Source organism: Fomitopsis serialis (assembly GCF_022376445.1).
Source record: "Fomitopsis serialis strain Sig1Antser10 chromosome Unknown B0H18scaffold_301, whole genome shotgun sequence".
In the NCBI taxonomy this organism is placed as follows: Eukaryota; Fungi; Basidiomycota; class Agaricomycetes; order Polyporales; family Fomitopsidaceae; genus Fomitopsis; species Fomitopsis serialis.
The window spans coordinates 9,821-32,623 of record NW_025955261.1 but is presented as its reverse complement, the minus strand read 5'-3'; the positions used below and the strand labels follow the sequence as shown (position 1 = coordinate 32,623).

The window sequence follows — 22,803 nt, the reverse complement described above, 5'->3', positions numbered from 1 at the left end:
ATGTCGTGCAGCGGTACGGACCCAACGGCAAGATCATCGGGTGCGTTGTGAATTGTCAACGCGTCTGTACAGCGTAATGACTGACGCGGAGAGAACAGACTGTCTGCCGACATCACCAAGCGCGACGATGTGCTGCGCCTCGCGAAGAAAATCCAGGAGCTGGAGTCGGACGGAATACAGTTGCTCGTGAACAACGCGGGCGTCGCAAAGGAGAAGTCGACCACCGCATACTCGAAGCAGGGCGAACCGGACATGCGCGATGCGAACGCGATTGCAGAGCACCTCCTTCAGTCCACGCACGAATCCTGGGCAGGTCCGTTTGTTTATTTCCCATCTGATGACTTGGAAGCTGACGTGAACGGACGACACAGAGACGTTCGAGACGAACGTGACGGCGCAGTTCTTTGTGGCAGCGGCGTTCATCCCGCTGCTATCGAAGGGGACGGCAAACACGCACGGATATTCGTCTAGCATCGTCAACATTGCCTCCATCAGCGGCATGATGCGCACGAGTTCTTCGGGCCAGTTCGCATACGCCGCCTCGAAGGCTGGTGCGTGTATTGTCTGCCCTTCCCTCTACTCGCCCTGATCGTGCGTCCGCGTCCACAGCGATGCTCCACTTATCGAAGATCCTGGGCACGACCCTCGCGCAGGCGAAGATCCGTGTGAACACCATCTGCCCTGGGATATTCCCGTCCGAGATGACGGCGGACAGTTCTGACGAGGCGAACAAGTCGCGCCTGCAGGATGTCGGCAAGTCGCTGCCTGCGGGCAGGACAGGCGATGATGGCGACATGGCGGCGGCGATCTTGTACTTGGTCGGCCCAAACTCGAACTTCTTGAACGGCCAGGTGTTACATCCCGATGGAGGTGCGTACTTTGGACGGAACATCACGTCTACGTTTGCGTGTGCCGGCGATGGATCGACTAACGCTTCTTGTAGGCGCGGTACTCACGAGCCCCGCGAATTGAAGTTGCCAGCGAATTACCGTTGAAGAGCAAGTCCAAAAGCAAGAACGCCCACATGTAACATGAACCTCTTTGTATCCATAGTTATAGCCTCCGACTGTGGAGCGACCGAGTTGTTCAGAGGTAATCTAAAGTTTGCAGTGAGATAGAGCCCAATCTTTGTTCCCAAGTTTGATGCGAACATGATGGTCTTCACCCATACACTTTCCTAATGCGGCGAGTGTTTAGTACTACGCAGGTCGACGTCATGTCGTCATTGGTTTGCGGTCACTTGCCTTTACGAGCGATTTTATGTCGAATTAGGCAACTCGTGCGCACCGTAGTTCAAGACCTGTCAAACTCTGCAAGAGTATATAAGGGTTCAGCTCGTATGTTGAACTGGGCATTTCTCTTTACCCTTAACCACCACCTTCCTGAGCCCAGGCCGCCGACTCGAACGACGCGGGAGTTGGTCGTCGTTCAATGCTTCATCTTCAGGTTCCGATATTGCTTCAGCGCTCCGAGCTCCTGAATACTTGTAACGACAGAAGCCCGAGAAGACACAGCTGTTGTCGACGATGATCAAGCAAGTCGAGTTCACGCTGAATTGAAGGTGAGCTGAAGCTCGCTGTTGTACTTCGGCACGGTAGCTGAGGTACTTACCTGAGGTGCTGTACTAGTTCCCTATTGAGGTGGATAGCATACGACAACAATCGTATAGCGAGGAAGCTACGGTTCTTCCCGAATGTAAGTCCAGTATGGCCTAGTATGGCCAGCAATTCTGAAGAATCGTCACTGATGGGAATTGATTCCGAATTGGATGGGAACCCACAATTGCCTGGATGCCAGGCGCTAAGTAAAACGCGATCACATGCAGACACGCGTTACCGCGTTATTTGTTTCTGTTGTTGTCGAAGTTGAACCTCGAACAAGGCAGGTATGCGGTGCCGGGTGCGCCCACTGAGCCAAACACCTCTTGTTTGGCATGTTGAAGTCGGTCTCCGTCGACTCTGCGTCTCTCTTACCCTTGCCGACGCGTCCGAAGTACAGCGTACACAGAACCTTCCCAGTTCTCGTATTCTCCGGTCGTTCGCGGGGTACGGTGGAGGAGACCGGTTGGCAAAGCGACCTTGCGCAATTCGCAAGGTATGTATTCATCTGTCTGTGTTCTTGTCGTCACGCTCATGCTGCACCCGCAGTGGCAAGTAGCCCTCCTAACAACAACAGAAAGAAGAGGAGCATCAAGTAACGAAGTTCGACCACTCGAACGAAGACGATTAGGACCGCACGACACGTTCAGCAAGCCTAGATCGACACCATCTCACGTTTCATAACGACTGCACATATTCTTGCTCCCGACTCATCTATCACGACTCGACGCGCCCTTCGCGCGTCTTCTCTTTTTCTGTTTGACTTATCTTCAACAAAATCCGTGTTTTATTAACGACGTTTCACGTTTCTGTACTCAACGCAAGACCGCTCACGACGACTCACAAGAACAAGCAAAAAGCAAGATGCGTAACACGTTGCCCCTCTTGTCTCGTGCACCGGCCCCTTCCTCTTCGTCGTCTGCTGTACACCCTAGACCTTCGACCGACACGCCTCCCCAAGCCGTTCCCACCATTCGACTGATCTCTGCGACCCCGTCCGCGACGGGCTCGGCCGCCGACGCCAGCGGCAGCACCTCATTGTCATCTATCGCACCCTTCGCGACGTCGTCCCCTCTTGCCCCACGCCCTACGTCCGAGACCCCACGCAAGCGGCTCGTGCCGAAGAAGTCCAAACTAGGGCTGCTTGCGGGAGTTGCTAGCTCCAAGTCCAAATCCAAGGCCAGCAGGGATTTCTCTGATGTAGTGCGCCGCGTGGGTGGTGACCAAGGGCCGGCTTCGAGCGGACGCGGCGGCTTCGAGATCTACGTCGATCATGCCGAGGACGAGGAGCTTGGTGAGATCCTGGTGGTGAAGAAGAAGAAGAGCCGGATGGGGCTGGACAGCCTCCGCTGGGGAGGCGCGCTCGGTGATGCGACGAATGTCGCTTCCGGTGCGCACAAGGAAGGAAAGACGGGGGAGACATTGGTACCCGTAAAGGTGGAGGAGAACCAGAAGTGGTGGAGTATTGGGCGCGGGCGGAAAGACTCCAAGGGCAAGGAGAAGGAGAAAGACAAGGAGAATGTCGGGTCGAGCATGCGCGCGAAGCTGGCTCCTCGGTCAAAGAGTGAGTGCTCCGGTACTTACGGTTGGTGCTCTCAGACTAATGCTTTTGTTGCAGCCCCGGAGCCAGTCAAATCGCTTGACATTGACTGCCAGTCTCAGTCGCGCGCGCGATTCAACTCGCTCGACTCGGGCATCATGCTCTCCAAATTCTCGTCCCCCGCGCCGGAGCAGCCCGCGCAAACCGTCTATGTAAAGCCCCCTCGGGAGCGCACCACGACGTCGGCATCCCAGGCACCGAAGGGCTGCAACGGCCTGCTCGCCCCCGAGCCGAATCCCGCTACAGGTTCGATCGCCGTACGCGCAATCAAGTCGATGCGCTCTCTCGCTCGGATGGCTAGCTGGGCACAGCTGACGAACAATGGAGAGCAGGAGAACGTGGACACCGGCACCAAGGCGGCTGCCCCGAAGAAGACGAAGGAGAAGAGCGATGCGGGCAAGAAGAAGAAGAAGGAGAAGAAGAAGGACGAGGAGAAGAAGAAAGAGGAGAAGGGGACGATGAAGCGGAGGGAGAAGGAGAATGAGACGAAGCAGTCGACTCTGCGCTACTCGAGCAGCAGCTTCGAGGCAGGCGCCCTCAGCACGCAGGCGAGTCCATTACCGCCGCTGCGCGAAGGTGCGAAGACCCTTGGTCGCAAGAAGCAATCCACGCTTGGACTGGGCCTGCCATCCACAATGCGCCTAACGACTGCCACTGCTACTGATACCATGCGCAAGGTCTCGAACACATCTTCGATGGGTTCTGCAGAGGTTGGACAACCCCAAGCACCCTCGAGGCTTTCGGTAGACTCAGCGCACCTCATCATGAACGCACAGGGCCGGCCAACATCTATCATATCTAGCGGCTCGTCGCTCCGACCGCCGTCTACGGCAAGCGCGATTAGCGAGCGTAGCAAGAGCTCGTCGTCAAGCAGCGTCGCGAGCGTGCGTTGGGATGATGAAGGCATCCGAAGTTCGCGGGAGCTCCAGCGACTTGAGAGGAAGAGTAGAGACAGCGCACGGCCCCGCGAGAGCAGGCGTACCAGCGACGGAAGGCGGCGTGTGGCCATCGTGGACATTTTCCCGGAGACCCAGGGTCAGATGAGCAGGCCGGTGTCGACGTCTTCAGCGGGTTCCACCAAGGGTGGTGGACAGGCGAGCGTGTTTGAGAGGCCGGTCGTCAACGTGGAGTCGGCGACATCTGATGGCCATTCGGACGGCGCAGACAGCGTAGCATCTGAGACGCCAGCTAAGAGGGCGCGCCCGAGGCCAGTGTCCGAGCAGATGCTAGGTAGACCAAGGCCCCAGCCGATAGTCGAGGACCCTGAGGGTGAGTGTACTTAGCTCCTATTGCGTGCAAGCACTGACTGCGATCATGACTACTAGGCATGCTTTCCATGCTGGATGCTGCGACAAACGATCTTGCGTCGCTCATAAACCGCCTTGACTTAGAGGCTACGCCGGGGAGTACGAACGGAGGTTCACCGCTTCATTTGTCGCCTGGTCAGCGTCCCTTTCATGAGAGCCCAATCAAGCGGCGTCCTGCTAATGGAGGCAGCCCTCTCAAGTCGGATCTCAGAGGCAAGACGGAGTCAATGCAGTCTCTCCGTCCGTACGCACAGATGCTGGCCGCACCGTCGGCGAACAAGGACTTCCCGAGCTCGGTCCCTCCTACAGCGCAGCAGGCCACAGACATGAGAAGATTCTTGGGGCAGCAAATCGCTCCTTGGTCTGAGCTCGATTGGCAAGTTTCGCCGAAGAAGCCTGTGGGCACATTTGTGCCGCGTCCTACCCACAAGCGCACAAATACGCCGACACCAGCGCTCGATGCACCCTTCGTCTTCCAACCGCTCAAGCCGGCGAAGAACAGGGTTACGCCTGCGGTGTCTGCCTCTCCGGCTCCGAGTGTCGCCACGCCGATCGCCACGGCGGATGGTGTAGCGCCGTCGTCGAGCACGTTCGGCTCGAGGCCGTCCAAGGTCGGCTTGAGGGAACTCGCACATGGTGAGAGGGATGCGTCGCCGACGCCCGTCTTCAAGCGCAGCGCCAAGCACATCAGGAAGGGCTCTTCGCTGGCAACAATGACTACCAAGGCTAGCGTGCTCAGCCTGCGCAAGCAAGTCTCAAAGGACGTGATCCGGATTTCACCTGAAGCGAAGAAAGGTCTTGGTCTTGCTGGGACGCTAGGAGGACGCGTGTCCAATGAGCCTCCGGTTGACCCTGAAGAACCAGACTCTGACATCCCGAATGAGCTGCAGGTAATAATTGCTGGCCAGTCTGACGACGACTGCACACGGCGCCTCGACGAGACGTTCTCGCGCTGCAGCACCCCGGCAAGTCCCATGTCACCCCAAGCGTTCACATTCCCCAAGGCTCTCCCTGAAGATCCTGCTGCGGACTCGCCGCCTTCACTCCCACCTGTCCCGGTCTTCCAACTCTTCGATGAGGAAGCAAACCATGCAGACATCGAGAGTAGCCCGACGTCGCCTGCAGAGGACGATACGAAGAAGTCGTTTGATTTCACTGGGGAACTGCGGAAGCTCAATGAGTCTGGTGGCTCTGACCGCCGCAGCTTCGTCGAGCAGCTGGAGAACGCGTTCCGTACTCCTGCTAAGATCGAGCTTGAGTATGGTCTAGGTGAGCAACTTGGGCTCGACAACAACTTCTTGGCCGTCCCACCTGTTCCACCCTTGCCCCCGAATCTGCGCTCGATGCCGTCCGACGATGTGGCACCCCGCAGCGTCTCGAACCCTGAGGACGATTCGGCCATGTTTAGCTCATCTGGCGACGCTTTATACCGAGACTCTTATGCCTCTGACGACATTCAATTCGACATGGTTGCCGGTGTAGACGACGAATGTAGGGTCTATCCTGTCACCAAGCGATCTGGCTCCATGCGCTCGAAAGCATCCGATGGACAGCTCAATGTGGACTTCAAGTTCGGAGGCAAGCTAGCAGTCCCTTCGACAGTGGAAGAGAAATCGGAGCGCCCGTTGACGCTGTCCGACATCATCCCGCCTTTGACGCACTCAGCTTCGCGATCGTCTGTCGTTGAAGAAGATTCGGTGCTCAAATCCATCATGGCGAAGGCCGCTGAACCCTCGGTCGAAGAGGATAGCTCAGTGCTGAAGTCTATTATGGCACAAGCTGAGGAAATCGTGGAAGTGCCAAGAAGGCGTGCCCTATCTGACTCTAGCTCAAAGCGTGTCATCATCGACCCTCAGTCTTATGCGTCCCGTGCCCCCGACTTCACTCATTCGAGGCGCGAGTCTGAGGCCAGTTTCGTTGGCTTCGATTCCTTCGACGAGGTCCGGCGTGGTTTCGAGTTTGCGAACCGTCCTGCCTTTTACCCGCCTCCTGGTGCGGGCACCCGTCGCTCTCACTTCCGGGATGAGTCTCTGTTCAGTGTTGCATCCGTCTCATCCTACGGCGACGTCCTTCACGCTGGAGCTCCTGATCCCTTCGGCTTTGGCCCCAGCCGTCCCGCTTCCGGTGACATTTCCATGTCAATGTCAGTCGACGACACGTTCTCGTTCATGCACAGAGGACGTCGACAACGCATTGACAGTGACGCGTCGAGCTTTTACTTCCGTGCACCGGGCACGACATTCTCCCATGGTAGCAGACGCGTCGGTCATCGTCGAGATGACTCGCGCATGTCGATTGCTTCGAATGCGCCCCCCGTTAGCATGTACAACCGTAGCTTCGGCGGGCATCGACGCAACGACTCGAACATGAGCACGAGCTCTGTTGCTCAGTCGTACGCTATGCATGGTGCTTCCGGAGGACGCGCGGCTTGGGCTCGTCATCGCCAGGATCAATCCATTGACTCGGTGTACAGCGACTACTCTGCAGCTCGACTTGGACGTCCTGGCCTTGGAGACAAGATGTTCGACAACGACCATGGCATGCCACTCAGCGCTATCTCGGCTTCGCCGCCGGAGAGTGTTGCGGGTGATTTGCGCAGCCAGCCGTCATGGGAGTCGTTCGTTCCAGCCGATAGGGGTGTCGCCGATTCTGTCTACGAGGACTCTGAAGACTACCACACGACGATGTCTCGCGACTCTGTGTTCGGCAACGCTGGTTCTAATTCGCAGTACTATAATCAGCTGCAAAGGCGGCCATTCCGTCCTGTGTCCGTGATTAGCGACATGAGCGTGCACGATCCGCGGAAGGAGGACGACACGATGATCACTGTGAGTATTCTATTCCTGTTCGAGATGATCCCTCTCACCACGCATGTCAGATGTTCGATGGTGGTCGTGTACGTCGTCTATCCGTCGATTCCAGGATCGGTGGCTCTCCCTGTGTCAGAATCGAGAAGGCGAAGCAGAGTACTGGACCTTTACCTCAAGCTGTTCTACAGTTCCAGCAGCCCGAGCCAGAGAACAAAGACTCTCCAAACTCTCTGAGCAAGAACAAGCTAATCGAGAAACCGTCGATTGCTTCCACATCGTCTCACCAGTTCGGTGGGGAACGCATGATCAAGGCACGCAAGGGTTTGTTAGAACGCCAGAGCCTCGAGGACAGTGCACTCATTGCTCAAGGAGAAGATGTCCTGGCATCCTGTATGTACAATCTCGTAGTAACTGTAGTGATGGTCACTGATGCTCGATTTTTTTTAGTGCGCTCACAGTCTGTCTTCTCTAGACCAGATACAGCTTCCCGCTCTCGCTCGAGTACGGTGAGCACGAGCTCAGGAACGGAGACACCTCCTCTTTCCATGTCCGACGGCTCGTCTCAGTCTGGTGGCTCGCAGTCTAGTATCGACGTCAGCCAGCTCAATGCGCTTTTGCTCAATACTACCCACCCAAGCAGCGGCGTCGCACGCGCTCGTGTACGCAGCCGAGCTCGAGGAGTCGGACACCGTCGCCGTGTATCCCAAGCCAGAGCATCGCGTTCGTCAGTGTACGAGACCATCGAAGAAGAGTCCTCATTTGCGCCGTCGCCATCGCCAGCAAAGCCACTGTCCCCGATTTCGTCGCATATGGCCACACCTGGAGACTCGGTGTTCATTGTCGACGGTGACAGTCAATCGATGTACAGTGACTGGGACGAAGAACATGGTATTACGACGCTGCGAAGGTACTACGCCCTCAAGGATGAGGCGCATGAGACCGTCGTCGAGAGCAAGCGAATTTGGGTGGACACCCCGTTCTCCGTCTTCGCTGTGCAGTGTAAGCCGGCTTCATGGTGCATACAGCGTGTTTTTCCTGACATATGTTCACAGCATTCTGTCCTCCTCAACACCGTGGGGGCATGTGTGCACTGCTCGAGCACTCACAGAAGAACTACGGTCCGCTGCCCTCGGAACTTCACCCACGGCGTATACGCTCGAGGACCTCTTCAAGAGCGTCGCCTTATCCGCTTCCGAGCCACCGCTGTTCGTTTTCGCCCGACAAGCCCGTCCACGTCCATGTAGACTCCAGCCCGGAGCTGCACATCAGTCCTCAGCAAGCGCCCTCGTTCTCCGTCCTGCGTGAAGTGTCCGCAAACGTCAAGAACCAGTCGCCGGTGCCCGCGTTGGGGACCATCAAGCCGTTCACGCCGTTCAGCGTCGAGTTCGACAAGTCGAAGGCGGATATCAGCAAGGACAGCTTCGTCCCGCCCATGCCTGCTCGGCAGAGGGTCACCTCAAGTGTTCGTCGCAACGCTCTTGGATGGAAACGCCAGACAGGGAAGTCGTCGTCTAACACTCAGAAGGAGAACATGAGTCAAGAAATGCTAATCACGTAAGTCGACCGTTTGATGACGGTTGGACGGTGCTGATGTGTGTGTCGACCGCAGTCCCTCCGAGACACTCAGGATCAATCGCCCTCGTCCCCAGCGCGGCCGTCCGACGCCAGCGCCCGCTCGAGCCTCCGCTCAAATCGCATAAACCCACCTCCACATCGTATAAACCCACACACCACCGGTCCTGACACGAAGACTTGCGCCCTGTCTGCCTGCCCCCGAGGTCGACGGGGCTGCGGCGAGGACTGACATCTTTATGCTATGGTTATTGCTCTATGCTCCATCTCCTCCCAAGCTCGCACCACATCTCGCTCTCGACATCGCACATCGCCTCGCACACTGCCGCATTTTGCTTGAAAGTTCAACAAGTCTTCACACGAACACACGCGTGCTTTGACGAGTACACGACGCTGACGCCGTTCACGTTCGCGCTCGCGGATCCGGGTTCACGATCCGAGCGCACTCACGAATACAACATCGAACAAGACCCACGATCCGACGTCTCTAAATCCCTTTGGTCACGACCTGCTTGTTTCCCGTTTCCCTGCTGTGCTGGGGGATGGAGTTGCCCGTTTGTTTCTTGACACACACGCACACTGTTGTTGTTGTACAGTAGACACGGCTCGCTCTGTTTCTCTCCTATGCACACTCACGAATCGTATTGCCTATCTCACGAACGTAAAGTGTCAGACTGGTGTGTCACTTATTCGTAGAACGAATATATGATGCATTTTCTCTGAGTGCAACGCGTTCGAAACGCTTGAGAACTGAGGAGGAAGAGGGAGGAGGAGGAATAGAAGATACATACTGACGCTGAACCAGTAATGCAAAATGCCGGTTTTTACCTGCGTGTATGATCACTGCACACGAGAAAAGTTGCATAGTTTCGCCACATGTCGCTCCACAGTACCTGCATGGTCCTGCTCTCTGTATCTCAAGAAACATCGCAAGGTGCGCCTATCCTGCAGCGCGAGCGAAACCATTCGCTCGTTTGCAGGCCTACAGACAACATCCGGGCCTCCGCTTCGCCTAACGATATTTGGGGACGTACTCAAGATGTATGATATTGAGCCTAGCAGGCTAAAATCGGAGAACCCTTTATGTTGCGGATGTAGGACAGTGAATGCAAAACGCGTTTGCATTACCGGTTCAGCGCCAGTAGGTACATGGTGGCTATGAGTAGCCTTGATTCCGAACGAAGCTGGCTGCAGGGCCGTTGCGCTTCATGACGCCGACGTTCGCTAAGCAACACTCAGACCTTCGCAGTATAAAATAGCCAGGGTGCGGTGCGTACCTGCTCTGCGTTCCCAACCTTTCGCTCTGGCAGGCTCGGGCTTGCCCTTGAGGTTGAGGCTGCGACTGAGGAACTTGTTCACCCGCGGGGGCGGCATCATCGCGCGCGGTGTGGGCGTGGGCACCGCCGAGGATGTAGGCGCGAGCGTGCGGATCGTCCGCGAGCTATGTCATGCCATGTCAGTCTCGCCGTCGGTATGGAGAACGAGGACTAGTGCGGCGCACCCGACTACGACGTCCGTGCCCTTGCCCGACCGTTTGGTGCGCTTGCGCTGCTTCTTGCGTGGGCGCGACTCGGACGGCTCGTCCGCCGTGTCGAGCCGCCGTTTTGAAGAGGACGCGGAGGTGGAGAAGGCAGCTTTGAAGAGGTGGTCGGGGAGGTAGGTCGGTGTCGTAGGGGCTTTTTTCCGGGGTGCTGGGGCTTCTTCGAGATCTGGGTCCTCCTCGGAGTCGGAAGAGTCTGACTGTGAGGCGTTGGAGGAGTGTACGTCCCCGGTCGCGTCGCTGTTCTCATCTGAGGAGTCGTCTGAGGTGCCGTCTCGGTCGCCTCCTCTGTGCGTACGGTTTGAGGCGTCCTCGCTGCCCAGACCACCCCATGCCTCCTCCGCCTCGTCGTCCTCGTTAGACTCCTGCTCCGCCTCCTGCATCGCCCTCTCCATCCGCGCTTCCAGCCCGCTCTTTGGCCCGCCCTCCAGCTCATCCTCACTGTCACTCTCCTCGGATGCTCCCTTGCCTTTCCCCTTCCCACTCCCGGCGGTCGCGGCGGCCTTAGCCTGCGCCTGCTCCTTCCGCAGACGGTCCCGCTCCCGGTTCAGTTTCTTGAGCTTTTGTTTTTCTGCGGTTTGATACCGCTGTAGCGCGTGCTCCGCGTCCTTTGCGGCGACCTTGGAGGTGTTGAAGGAGAAGGTCTCGGGGGCGTCGTCTTCGCTCTCACTCCCGCTCGAGGAGGCTGCTTTTCGGTGGGCCATGATTTGTGTGAAGTTGAGCGAATCTAGAGAAAGAATGATTCAATACAGTGTCGCGGCGGTTTGCAGAGTCCCTGTACTACTGCTGTGGCTGAAATCGTTTGGGATCTTGAGATTTGTCCCAGCACGTGACTGAGCGGACGATCTCAGACTAATGCGGACAATGGACAACATTTCCTGGTTATACGAGTCACCGTGGGCCGGCGATTATGTTCTACGACAACAAAGCTGTACATCTATGACAAGGTATGACATTGTATAGATAACTTGAAGAGCCAACATCTCATGGGAATCTTTGGCGACTCTCAGGCTCTTGTCTCAGGCGCCAGGCTCGTGGCGGGCTTGGCACGCACTGGCATACAGTACGTCTGCTATATGCAACCGCTATGTGAGCCTCCCTTTGTCACGGTCTGTGTCTCAGTCCATCTGATTGTTCACTACCTCCAAGCTTCATTTTTCGTCCTCTTCCACAGATAGGGGCCGTTTAGACGAGACGAGCCCAGGCGTCTAGTGTCTAGTTCTTGGATTCCCATTTGCGGAACGTTCATGCTCTGAAGCTGTGCGGCCGACGCGCCCAGCTGTCCTCGCAACCCACGGACAGAGCAGTGCGGTTTACCTGTTTCGCGCACACATCCGACGTAGGATCACTCTGAGGCAGCGCCGAGCCACTCTCATCCCAAACAGCGCGTCTTCGGGGACAGCACTAGCATCCTCGCCGACTCGGACCAATCAGGCCAGCTGCTGTCGACATTGTGCGCGTCTGGCCCTCACTATATAACACTTCGGGCGGCGTTGAGTCTCAAACTTCACCCGGTGTCCTTAAGTCACTAGTAACTCGACCTCCGACCACGACCTCCCCGTTTGTTTGATCTAATCATTCATGATGTGGGATCCATACGGGTACGCGAACTACCAACAGAGCCCGCCCGCTAGTCCGTATTACCAGCCGGCGGTGTACTTCCCGGTACCCATGTAAGAAAAATGCATTGGTAAGTAGAGGAAATCGCGCTGAAATGTCTATGTTACAGGATGTATCCCGGGTGCGTACTAAAGAGCGTGTAGAACGCGTAACTCAACAGCACATACAGGTCACCTCCGGGATTCAGTTCCCCAGGACCGCCCACGCCCTGGGCGCAGAATGGCGCGCTTACTAGTCCGTACCAACCCGAGTCTCAGCATCCGTGAGTGAGCTCCCTCGCGTAGTATACGTGTCAACTGAATCCCGCGAAGCCACCAACGACCAGAGTACGTTCGATAGTGTACTGAAACTAACACGTTATTGAAAATCGGACTGGTGCAGGCAATCTAGGGCAATTGTATCAGCATCTTCCGCGCCTCCTCAGAGGCAGCGGCGCGGCCGCCGTGTTGTCATCACCACGTCGCATCACCACACGCACCACCTCATCCGGCGACACCACCGACACCCACATCAGACAGAGAGCCAACCGCACGCTCATCACTCGCACTCGCACTCGCACTCGCACTCGCATTCCCGCTCGAGGTCACGCAGTAAGGCAGCGCTCGCTATATCATGAGGTCCGTGCTGATACGCATCGTCACTGCCTCATCAGCGAGGCCAGAAGTTGCCTCTGTCCAGCAGGTCGACAGAGCAGTCGCCTCCCGGCACGCAGAATCGCGCTCGCGCGCGCTGCCCGTCTTCTCCAAATGCACGGGCCAGAAGAAGGCGCTCTGCGTAAGTCGCACTGCATTATACAAACCCGCGATACAGAGGTAAGCCATCGAGCTGACGCGCTCGGCGTGCGGACAGATCGGGATCAACTACACGGGGCAGCGTAACGAGCTGCACGGGTGCGTGAACGACGCCAAGAACGTGCGCAAGTTCCTGATGAGTGCGTTTAGTAACTCGACCCATCCGCACCCGTTCGCCGTATGACTGCACTGACGTCTCCGTCTCCTGTGCGCGACAGAGCAGTGGAACTTCAAGCCGGACCACATCTTTCTGCTGACCGACGACGCAGCGCACGGGCACCAGCAGCCGACGCGCGCGAACATCCTCGAGGCGATGCGCTGGCTGGTGCGGGACGCGTGTCCGCACGACTCGCTCGTGTTTCATTGTGAGGCTCCTTCCAGGCTGTCGTTGAACTGTGAGGATGTCATCTGAGACTCGCGGCAGACTCTGGCCACGGCGGCCAGACGAGGGATCTTGACGGGGACGAGGTGGACGGGCTGGACGAAGGTACGTAGCGAATCTGCGCGGAGCGTGGTGAAAGGTGATGATTGATGCCGACAGTTATATTCCCGGTGGACTACAAGCATGCGGGATTTATCGTTGACGACGTCAGCAAAGTTTCTTCCGAGTGAAGCTGCCGCATCTGTGCTGACTGTCTTCTCTTTTCCACAAAGGAAATGCACCGGATTATGGTTCGTATTCTCACGCATTAGTGCATCACGAAATCGTGCTGAGACGGCTTGCAGGTGAAGAACCTGCCAAACGGCTGTCGGTTAACGGTGTGTCTATAGAGGCAACTACACCGAGGGGACTCTCTCGACTAAACCATCCCCTTTTAGGCTATATTTGACGTGAGTACCGTGTCATCGATCGCGCACGCGCACGATCCTATTGATCACTCAACGCCGATCGCTCCCAGTCATGTCATTCGGGATCCGCGTTAGGTACGTGCCCCCCAGAATCCAAACAACCGATGCCGTCACTCAGCCCCGCCCTGCAGACCTTCCCTACCTGGTTAGCCCTCACCACCGTTTTCCTCACGATACCAACCAACCATCTCCACGTGTGATAGTACCACAGCGACGGCCGCGTCAAGGGCCTCAGCGAAGTGACCCCCAGCCACCTGCGCGAGAAGACCACGAAGGCCGACGTGGTGCGTGACGGGCATTGGTTCTCCAGCCGCGAACGGCCTCGATTACTAACTCACTGGTGGGCGTAGATCTCGTGGAGCGGCTGCGCGGACTCGCAGACAAGCGCGGATACGTTCGAGGGCGGGGCGGCGGTCGGCGCGATGAGCTACGTGCGTGCTGTTCTTTGGGTTGGCATACGACGCGGTGGTCGGGCGTGCCTGCAACGTTTGCTGACTAGGTGTATTTCAGGCGTTCATGAAGACACTGAGTGAGTCGTGTGATGAAAATTCGCTAGTTGTAGTAGTCTATTGACGACACCGGAAGCCGATCACAAGGACCAGACATATCAGCAGCTCTTGCAACATCTGCGGTATGTAGTTGCTTCTGGCCGTGAATATTGCATGCTGGCGCTGATACGTCCACCCTCCCTGCGACAGTCAAATATTGCACAAAAATTACAGCCAAAAGCCGCAGCTCTCGTCTTCTCATCGTATTGTGCGTGTCGCACGAGCGTCACGTCCTACCACATGCATGCTGACATCCTCTCCGGTCTAGAACACGAACCACAAGTTCATCATGTAGCCTTAGTCAACTGACCAATTATGCAGGTCAACGAGCGGATCGGCCGTGCGTGCATTACACATAGCCTTTGCGGTGCCTGGATGTCGCGTGTGAGGTAAGCCATCAGGGAGGTGAGCATTTGAAGTTCGGCACATTTCTCGACCGCATCCGAGGTCAGGGGGTCTGACAGCGGGAAATGGTAGCTGTTGCAAAGCATACACTGCGGACAAACCGCGTTGTGCGAAGCGCTCACATGGTACTTACATTGTAAGGTGGTGTATATTTTTACGGCTCTAAGTCGGAGCTCCTAACATAGGGAATGGGATCCCTTTGTTCGGCCTAACATTTTGAATGTTCCTAGAATCGGGAATGTAAGTGTTATGTTCTTCCTATGTTCCGAAATCGTGCCATGTTCTAGGAATGTACTTCCCATGTTAGGGAAGTTCACTTGATGGCTTACTAATATACACGCCCTTGCAATGTTAGGCCTATGTAAGCGCCTTGCACAATCCGGGTTGTCCGCAGTGATACTGGAGGTCCTGATCCATGAAGCAGTGCCACTCGAAGCCATTCGGCGAGTCTCGGCAAGCGCCGCCAGGGGAAGGGCTGGCCGCTGTATGGTAACATACATGAGGTAGCACAGTGCCAGTGAGAGCCGACGGTATTGTATTGGTCATAGGCCAGTCTCCTTGAAGAGCTCGAGGACTGCGGTGACAGACCTTGGGTTGAGCCCAAGCGTGCGGCGCAGAAAGGTCAGTTGCCACACAGCCGCGAGGGCGGTGTGCGCCCTCAGCTGGACATCGATCGTGGCTTCGCATCCGAAGAAGAGGCCTTGAGGCCTGAAGGCCTGAGGTGGGAGTGGATGTGGGCATGATATAGAGTCAAGGCCGCCCAGCGATGCAGATCCGCGACGTATGACTCCACAGACACGCATGCGTTCGCAGTCCTGCGCGCGATTGCAGCGCGGCGCTCGACATGCGCCGTGAAGATGTCTCGCGCGGTGGCAGACTCTTGCAAGCCACATTTTAGCATCTCATCTCTGCCGGCACATCGCTCGTCAACTACGTTTTACTGCATACATGGCACGCTTCTGATGTAAGTCAGACGGCACGATACATGAGCATCTGCCCAGGGTTGTAACGGCCTCGACAATCCTGATGCCGACATCATCATCCGGACGGACGACTGGGCCGATTTCCGCGTGTACAAGTCCGCCCTCAGAGAGATCTCCCCCGACTTCGCGGGCAAGTTGTCCTCTGCGAACCCCGCTGTGATCCATGTCACCGAAGACAGCGTCATATGGGATCATATCCTCCGCATGTGCTTCCCCGAGCGCGATCAGCTGCAATCGCGCCAGATCAGCTCTGGCTATTGCTCGAGGCCACCAAGAAGTACAACATGGAAGGTGTCCGCGAGACAGCGAGACGAGAGATGTTGACTTCCCCGGTGCTAGAGCGAGAGCCTCTTGTCATATTTTGTGCACAACTGAGGCACAGTCGACAAGCCGTGCCGCCGATAGGCTTCGCCGCCCGACGCTTTGTCGCGATCGCCGCCACACGACGAACATTTTGTTAGCCACACAAAGGATTATGATATTCCACGCATTAGTATACTTATGCTTTGTTCACCTCGCTTTGATCCTCACCACACTAGTGGCGTACACCAGTAGCTATGTATCTTCGGGTATATGTACAGCTCCTTACGAGCCATGCAACCCATCCTCGCTCTCACTCCTCTCGCGGTGCGAAGTCTACCTACAACAACAGGATATGAGCCCGCCTCGCTCTGAACCGCACGACGATGACAACTCACCTTGTTATCACTCAAATTGTGACGCGCTGACCGGCGCCGACAATTGGCAGACGTGGAGGGTCCGACTTTCTGACATCCTGATCGACGCGGACCTGTGGGACTACGCGAGTGGCGATCTCACGTGTCCGGAGCCGACAGAGAACGACGCAAAAACCGAGGAAAAGGCGACAAGAGAGAAGGAGATCAGTAGTTGGAAGGCGGAGGATCGAAAGGCACTTGCCGCGATACGACTCAGGGTCGCCGACAAGGTCTTGAATTACGTGAAGGCCGCCCAGACGAGTCATGATGCATGGCGGAAGCTCGAGACCATGTACGAAGCACGAGGTGTCCTCGCTATCGTCCAAGCTCGACGCAGGATGTTCCGCGCGGTGTGCGCGGAAGACCAGGATGTTGAAGAATTCATCCGCCAAATGACGAGTTACCGAGATGACCTACTACCACTTCAGCAAACGATCTCGGACGAGGAGTTCTGTATCTCGATCCTTGCCGCACTTCCGGAGTCCTGGAATACCTTTACTGCCATGCTCAATTATCGCACCGGCTTGAAGGACTCCGCGCAGCTCATCGCTCGGATTCTGGACGAAGATTGGCACGTAAAGAGCCGCGCCGAGCAGACGGCTTTGCACGGCAAGTTCCAGAAGTTGAAGGACAAGGAAAAGCGGACCCTACCCTCGTGCTGGACATGTGGAAAGCCTGGATACCAGTCAGACTGTCCAGATCATGAAGAAGCACGAAAGAGAAAACGTGAACTTGAAGAACAGGAACACATCTCGAAGAACGGCAAGAGCGGGGCCAAGGCGATGGTGGCAGACGCGACATCTGACGCGGAGTCAGAGGATTACGCGTTTGTGGCAACGGACATAGCATCGCACCAGCCGGAGATAGATCAGAATGGAGGTGGTCGCAGACGGTGTAGTGCGGGAGGTAGTGGTCGCACTGGTCCCGCCAGTGACTGAATCAGGTATTCAGTTGTTGCCTGAACTTGAGAACTCACACCAATTCCCTCACCGCCTTTTTCCTTACCGAATCTCTGCTTGTCAGTACTAGGCTACACAGTTCAACTGTTCCGAGTCGTTCCGTCCACAATTGCTGTAGAACCTTCGGAATAGCCAAAGTAATCACTGACGGTTGAATGGAGCGCTGCTAGACTCACCACTTCGAGAACCATCAGGGCACAAAAGATTTGGAAACATGTGGGATATTGTCTGCACTTCCAGTGGATGCCAGGATGATGGCGCAGCGGCACACATCCTCCTCCTCCTGCTGTACCATGAAGCGCTCGAACCTCGGGCTTGCCTTTTCTGCCCGAGCGCGCCGGGTCGCCAGGTCACAGCAGATCACTGGCAGCAGGTTCAGGGGACATTCTTGTATGAATATCGTCACAAAGACTCAGTAGTCTACATAGAACGCATGCGCCGATGCATGTCGTGTAATGCTACATCCAGAATCGCGATTTACATGCACGCCTAATATCCAAAACCCAAGTCAAACTTGAACCATATCGGCCGTTTCTCTAGTACTTAGTGGCCTACTGCCCCTCCCTCTCCCGATACACATGCGGCTCGACAACTGGATCCATGATGACGGCCTTCCACAGCAGGCGCCACGATATCGGGTTGCCCTAAACACGCATCTATCAGTCCACCAAACTCCACGCGAAAAGCAGACCCGACCGACCTGGTCGCGCGCCATAACGCAATACGTGCCCTCCGCGCCAGGCGCCTTGAAGTGCTCGAGCTCGACCCAGCCCTTGTACTGGAGGCGGCGGCGGTCGTAGCCCCCGATGCGCATACGGAGGATCTTGATCTCCTCGCCCGCCTCCTCGAACACGACCTCCTGCGCGGGCTTCCACTTGACGCCGAGCTCGGTGAGCGCCTCTTGAATGAGCGGGAGCATCATGTGGGGGAGCAGTTGCGCGTAGAACCGCGTGAGGTGCGGCGAGTAGCGCCGGCCGGACTTGGTTTGAGACTGGGAAAGGGAGCGCGGTGAGCGGCTGGGATGGATGCGGTAGGGGATACGTACGAAGAGCATGAGCGTCTGGGTGAATTGCGAGTTGTGGGACGCGGTGCCCATGATCTGGTCGCCGTCAGCGTCGACGTTCCTGTGGGCCCACGCTTAGCACATTGAGAGCACGGACGCGAGATGAGGGAGCGACCCACTTCGTGATGTCTGGGGTGGCGATCTCCAGGTCGCCCGTTTGCCGGAGCGACTCCGTGAGGTGTTCTGCGAGCACGGCCAGGCCCTTCTTCGCGAGCTGGCTTGGTCTGTTAATCGAAAGGACGATGCGTCAAGCAGCGCCGATCGCGGCGGTGGGATGGAGGGAACGAACCGTATCATCCACGGGTGGGCTGCCACCTCGTTGAGGGACATTCGTCGCGAGGGGTCAATGGCGAGCATGCCTGTGAGGAGACCTGGCGATGTGGAGTGAACATGGTGATGTGAGCCACTAGCGGCCGGGAAACGGCCCACGATGAGAAGACTTACTGAGAAGGTCTCTGCTGAACCGGTTCCAAGGCGCTTGATCGAAGCACTCACCCGTGAGGTAGCGCGCGTACTCATGACTGTGCTTGGTGGGTTCGTCCCAGGGTGTATCTGTGTACATCATCGCTTTCAGCGTCGCGGACATTGTGAACTAAGGAAAAGCACCGACTGCCGGAGAGCAGGGCATAGAGAATGACACCGCCGCCCCAGACGTCCACAGGCTCAGCTTCGTATGGCGCCTCCCTTAACAACTGCATAGATTTGAGTCGGTCACCATGCATGATGATGGCACAGGAACACAAAGGCGGACCTCTGGGGCCAGGTATGGCAGACTGCCGCAGCGCTCTGAGAGCATCCTCATCTTCCCGCTCTCTTTGACCTTGTACACAGCGCAGAGGCCGAAGTCGCTGATCTTGAGTGTACCGGCCGCGTCGAGTAACAGGTTCTCGGGCTTGAGATCGCGGTGACAAACGCCCTGGTCGTGGATGTATTGCTGCGCACATTCCCACATCGTGAACTGCGCTGTTCTGGAATGTGGCGCGCACTTACCAGTCCGGCTATGAGCTGCAAGAGGTAGACATGCGAGATATCTTCCCCGACTCCGATGTCAGGCGCTTCAATCCTGTCAGCAGACGAAGCGCAGGCTCGCAGCCACAGAAAGAAACGTACCGATCTTGTCGAAGAGGTCTCCTCCGGCAGCGAGCTCCAGCAGCATGTACAGCCCAGGGTAATACCGGAGCTTCGGCTCGTTCGGCTCAACAATGACGGCGGTCTTGAACTCCAGAATATTCTCGTGTTTCAGTGCCTGGTGGATGCGCATCTCTTTGTCGAACGTCTTGCGCTCCTGCGCGGTCGTCTCCAGCGTGAGGGTGACGACCTTGCACGCCGCGACTTCGCGAGTGTCAAAATTCACCGCGCGGTAGACTCTGTGTGTGGTATTGGTGCGTTTGTGCGCCAGGATCCTGGAGCTAAGACTGGCTTACGTTGAGAACCCTCCTCCGCCCAACTGCATTACCAGCGAGTAGCCTGTGGCCGCGGTGAGCACGTATGATCATTTGCTACGGCTGGATGCACTTACCGGATACCTTAGGAAACTGTAGTTTCATGATGAGCGGTGGAAGGACATGGGATGGGGGCGAGAGTTGGCTTGGACGGGCAGGCGTGGACAAAGGACAAAGGCAATCTCGATCCGCAGATTCCGCCCACGCGTCACGATGCACGCGTGTTGCGCGTCTTGTCACAATCACGGGATCAGTGTCACAATGATATTAAACGCTGCCAGTGCCGCTGTCCGACTTTTTTGCGTGAAGCCAAGAAAGGTTTGATGCGCCTTGATGAGTGCGAACACAAGCACCGGCCGCACTGGCTCGGAGAGGCAGTGCTTTGCCCGGCTGGGCGTCGAGTGTATGGGAATGCGAATACAACTCTTCGCCTTCCCATACACTCAACACCCAGCGGGAGGTAGCGTGCTGCAGCTATAATGATAGCGATAACTGCCACGTAATTCACTTCGCGACGGTAACTTCCAGGTTCAAAGCACTAGGCAACCACTTTTGTTCCCGAATAGGTGACATGGCCACAAGTGTGGCTTGTTCTTGTTCGCACGGACAGTTACGGTCTCAGGTGTGTGATCATCAACATAACTTTACCGCGTCACCCTTGCACTCTGACTCCATAGACGACATCCTCTACCTCTACCGTCGCGAATTTATGTCAACCATGTCTCCTCCGAGTCAACATCCCCGCAGGACATTCGTCCCTCTTTCTACCGGTGTTCGGGATCAAGCATCTCCTCTGTGTAGCCTCAAGTTTCGCGGGCGAGACGACGAGCCTGGTGTTGCGTTATACCAGTTTTCATCGAAAGAACATGACCAGATGGTCTGCAACGGCCTCGACGAGTTGTTCCAGAGCGAATACTTGGATGACTTCATGTCCCTCCGATGTCAAGTAAGTACGTTGTGTGCGAGACTATGAACCGCTGATGCTCACTCTACGTCAAGCTGCCAGGTTATGCCTCGGACAGCAGACCTTTACTCTTTCTTGAAGCCATCCCGATTAAACGCTACGAAATTGGGAGGCTAGTCGCTGAAGAAATGCGGGGGTATATGAATGTGCGTCCATTACAAACCACGCTTTCCGCATGCTGAAATCCTCGCTCATTCTCTGCCTCGCAGGAGCTCCGTGAACTATTGAGCGACAGGCAGTCAGCCGCCAGCGACAATCCGTCGTTGAACGGCATCGATTGGGATAAGTTGTACCTTAGTGAGTTCTATACGATGGACGGGAAGGAGTGGGAGGCGACGCTGTTCATGGAGCTGCCAGAGAAGGTAGACGAACCATAGGTGCCTCGACAATTCATCTGGTGTCTGAATATGTTTGCATAATGGTCTACCTTCCGACATGTACGTGGTCCTACCGAAGTCACAATTATTTCTGAATATGCCCCATATTCTACACAGTTTCAGAAAGCTGATGTGATTGCGCACCCGTTGACTGTGGCTTCGGCCACAACCCCTCCCCCGCGCCCCGCCGCCCAATAGGAACCACCTGACCAGCGGTGATATAAGATCCAGTCTTAGCCAGAACGAGCGGACCGAGCACCAATGTAGGTGCTTAGTCCGTTCTTTCTATAATGATATTGTGCGATTGCTCCACATGCATTGTCTCTTACTGACTATCCAGTCACTCGGGCCCTGTCCGAGTCTGTGTACAAGACGGGCTTCCAATCATACAGCAATCTCCAGTACAAGTCGAGCGCAGACTTGAAATGGCATGCATAGTAGGTAACTCGTCCGAGCCCTTGGTATCGCGAACGCATCCAACAACGCCACTCAGGAAGATTCTGTTGCCTCGTGAACTTTTTCTGATCACGGCTCTAGTATAACGGCCACTCCGAGCTCCTGGTGTGGCTTTGCCTCCTTTCAGGGGCCCTATTGTTCTCCGAAAAAAGCAAGTACCGACTTCAGCGCAGTACAAGGGGAGATCAGTGGCAAAAGCGACCATCGATGCAAGCGGCGAAAATTTGGTCATCTTTGTCCTTGAAGCGCGGTTGGCCAGGTGCAGCATTGATTTAAAAGGGCACGAGTTGGACAACAGTTGCCTACCGTTCTTGCCGTTTCCCCTACGACGATTCTGCGTATACCTCGTCCGCGCCTACCTTCTATACCATCTCCAAAGATGTCTTCCCCACCAACTGGTCAGCCCTCACAGGCGAAGGCTGGAGATGCCAAGCCCGCCAGAAGATTCGCACAGCTTCCGATTGGACTCAACCAATGTGAACCTATGTATAGCATCAAGTTTCAAGGAGAAGACGACGATCCTGGCGTCTCCCTCTACAAGTTTCTGCGATTCGGAAATTGCGGCGGACCTGAGGAAGAGAGCGAAGAGGCGCGTTACTGCGTCGGCCTAAACAAACCACTTGGGCCGGGCAACTCGTATGGCTATCTCGTTCACAAGATGGAGGTACGTACACGTCTTTGCCCGAGGCGTCAGGCCGCCATTCGTAATCGTGTTAGCACCTGCGATATTGTGGTCCAAATGCTGACAATGCATTCCAGTGGCCGGCATATAAACCAGACCGACCTGCGTTGTGCTTCTGCTACGACGCTACCACAAGATACGAGCTAGGCCATGAGATCGCCTTGGATTGGTGCGACTATCTGGCTGTGAGTTCTTACCTATGGTGCCGTACTAAGGTCGTGCTCCTAACTCGGATTCCCATATCTGTAGAAAGCCATGCGGTTGCTCGATCCTGAGGCGTCCGTGGACGGCCGAGACGAACGGAACCCGGTCGTGGGCGGGATCGAATTCAAGCGGATGTACCTGTCGGAATTTTATGCGAACGACTGGCGCGAGTGGGAGTCCAAGATATGGGTGGAGTTGCCTGACGGGATGGAGAATTTGGACTTCCTCGTGCGGTAAACGACCGTGCCCACTGCCTCCTGTGTCTTCAGATTCCATCCAGCTCCGCTCAGTTTGTCCGCCCGGGTTATGTCTTTCCT

The 22,803-nt window shown here is 56.2% G+C and overlaps 1 protein-coding gene across 1 annotated transcript; it reads left to right on the top strand.

Moving 5' to 3' along the window:
• The first annotated feature begins 13,889 nt into the window (after positions 1-13,889).
• On the top strand, positions 13,890-15,011 carry B0H18DRAFT_1059868 (uncharacterized protein). Its single transcript, XM_048031103.1, has 7 exons — positions 13,890-13,971; positions 14,038-14,118; positions 14,198-14,216; positions 14,273-14,318; positions 14,386-14,443; positions 14,504-14,640; positions 14,713-15,011. The coding sequence occupies exons 2-6, from the start codon at positions 14,110-14,112 to the stop codon at positions 14,528-14,530; spliced, it is 159 nt and encodes a 52-aa protein (XP_047885093.1). The 5' UTR covers positions 13,890-13,971; positions 14,038-14,109; the 3' UTR covers positions 14,531-14,640; positions 14,713-15,011.
• Positions 15,012-22,803: the final 7,792 nt, after the last annotated feature.

Coding starts and splice junctions, on each gene's coding strand:
- B0H18DRAFT_1059868 (XM_048031103.1), top strand. Junction 14,319..14,385: donor CAGCTCTTGCAACATCTGCG/GTATGTAGTTGC, acceptor TCCCTGCGACAG/TCAAATATTGCACAAAAATT. Junction 14,444..14,503: donor TCTCGTCTTCTCATCGTATT/GTGCGTGTCGCA, acceptor TCTCCGGTCTAG/AACACGAACCACAAGTTCAT.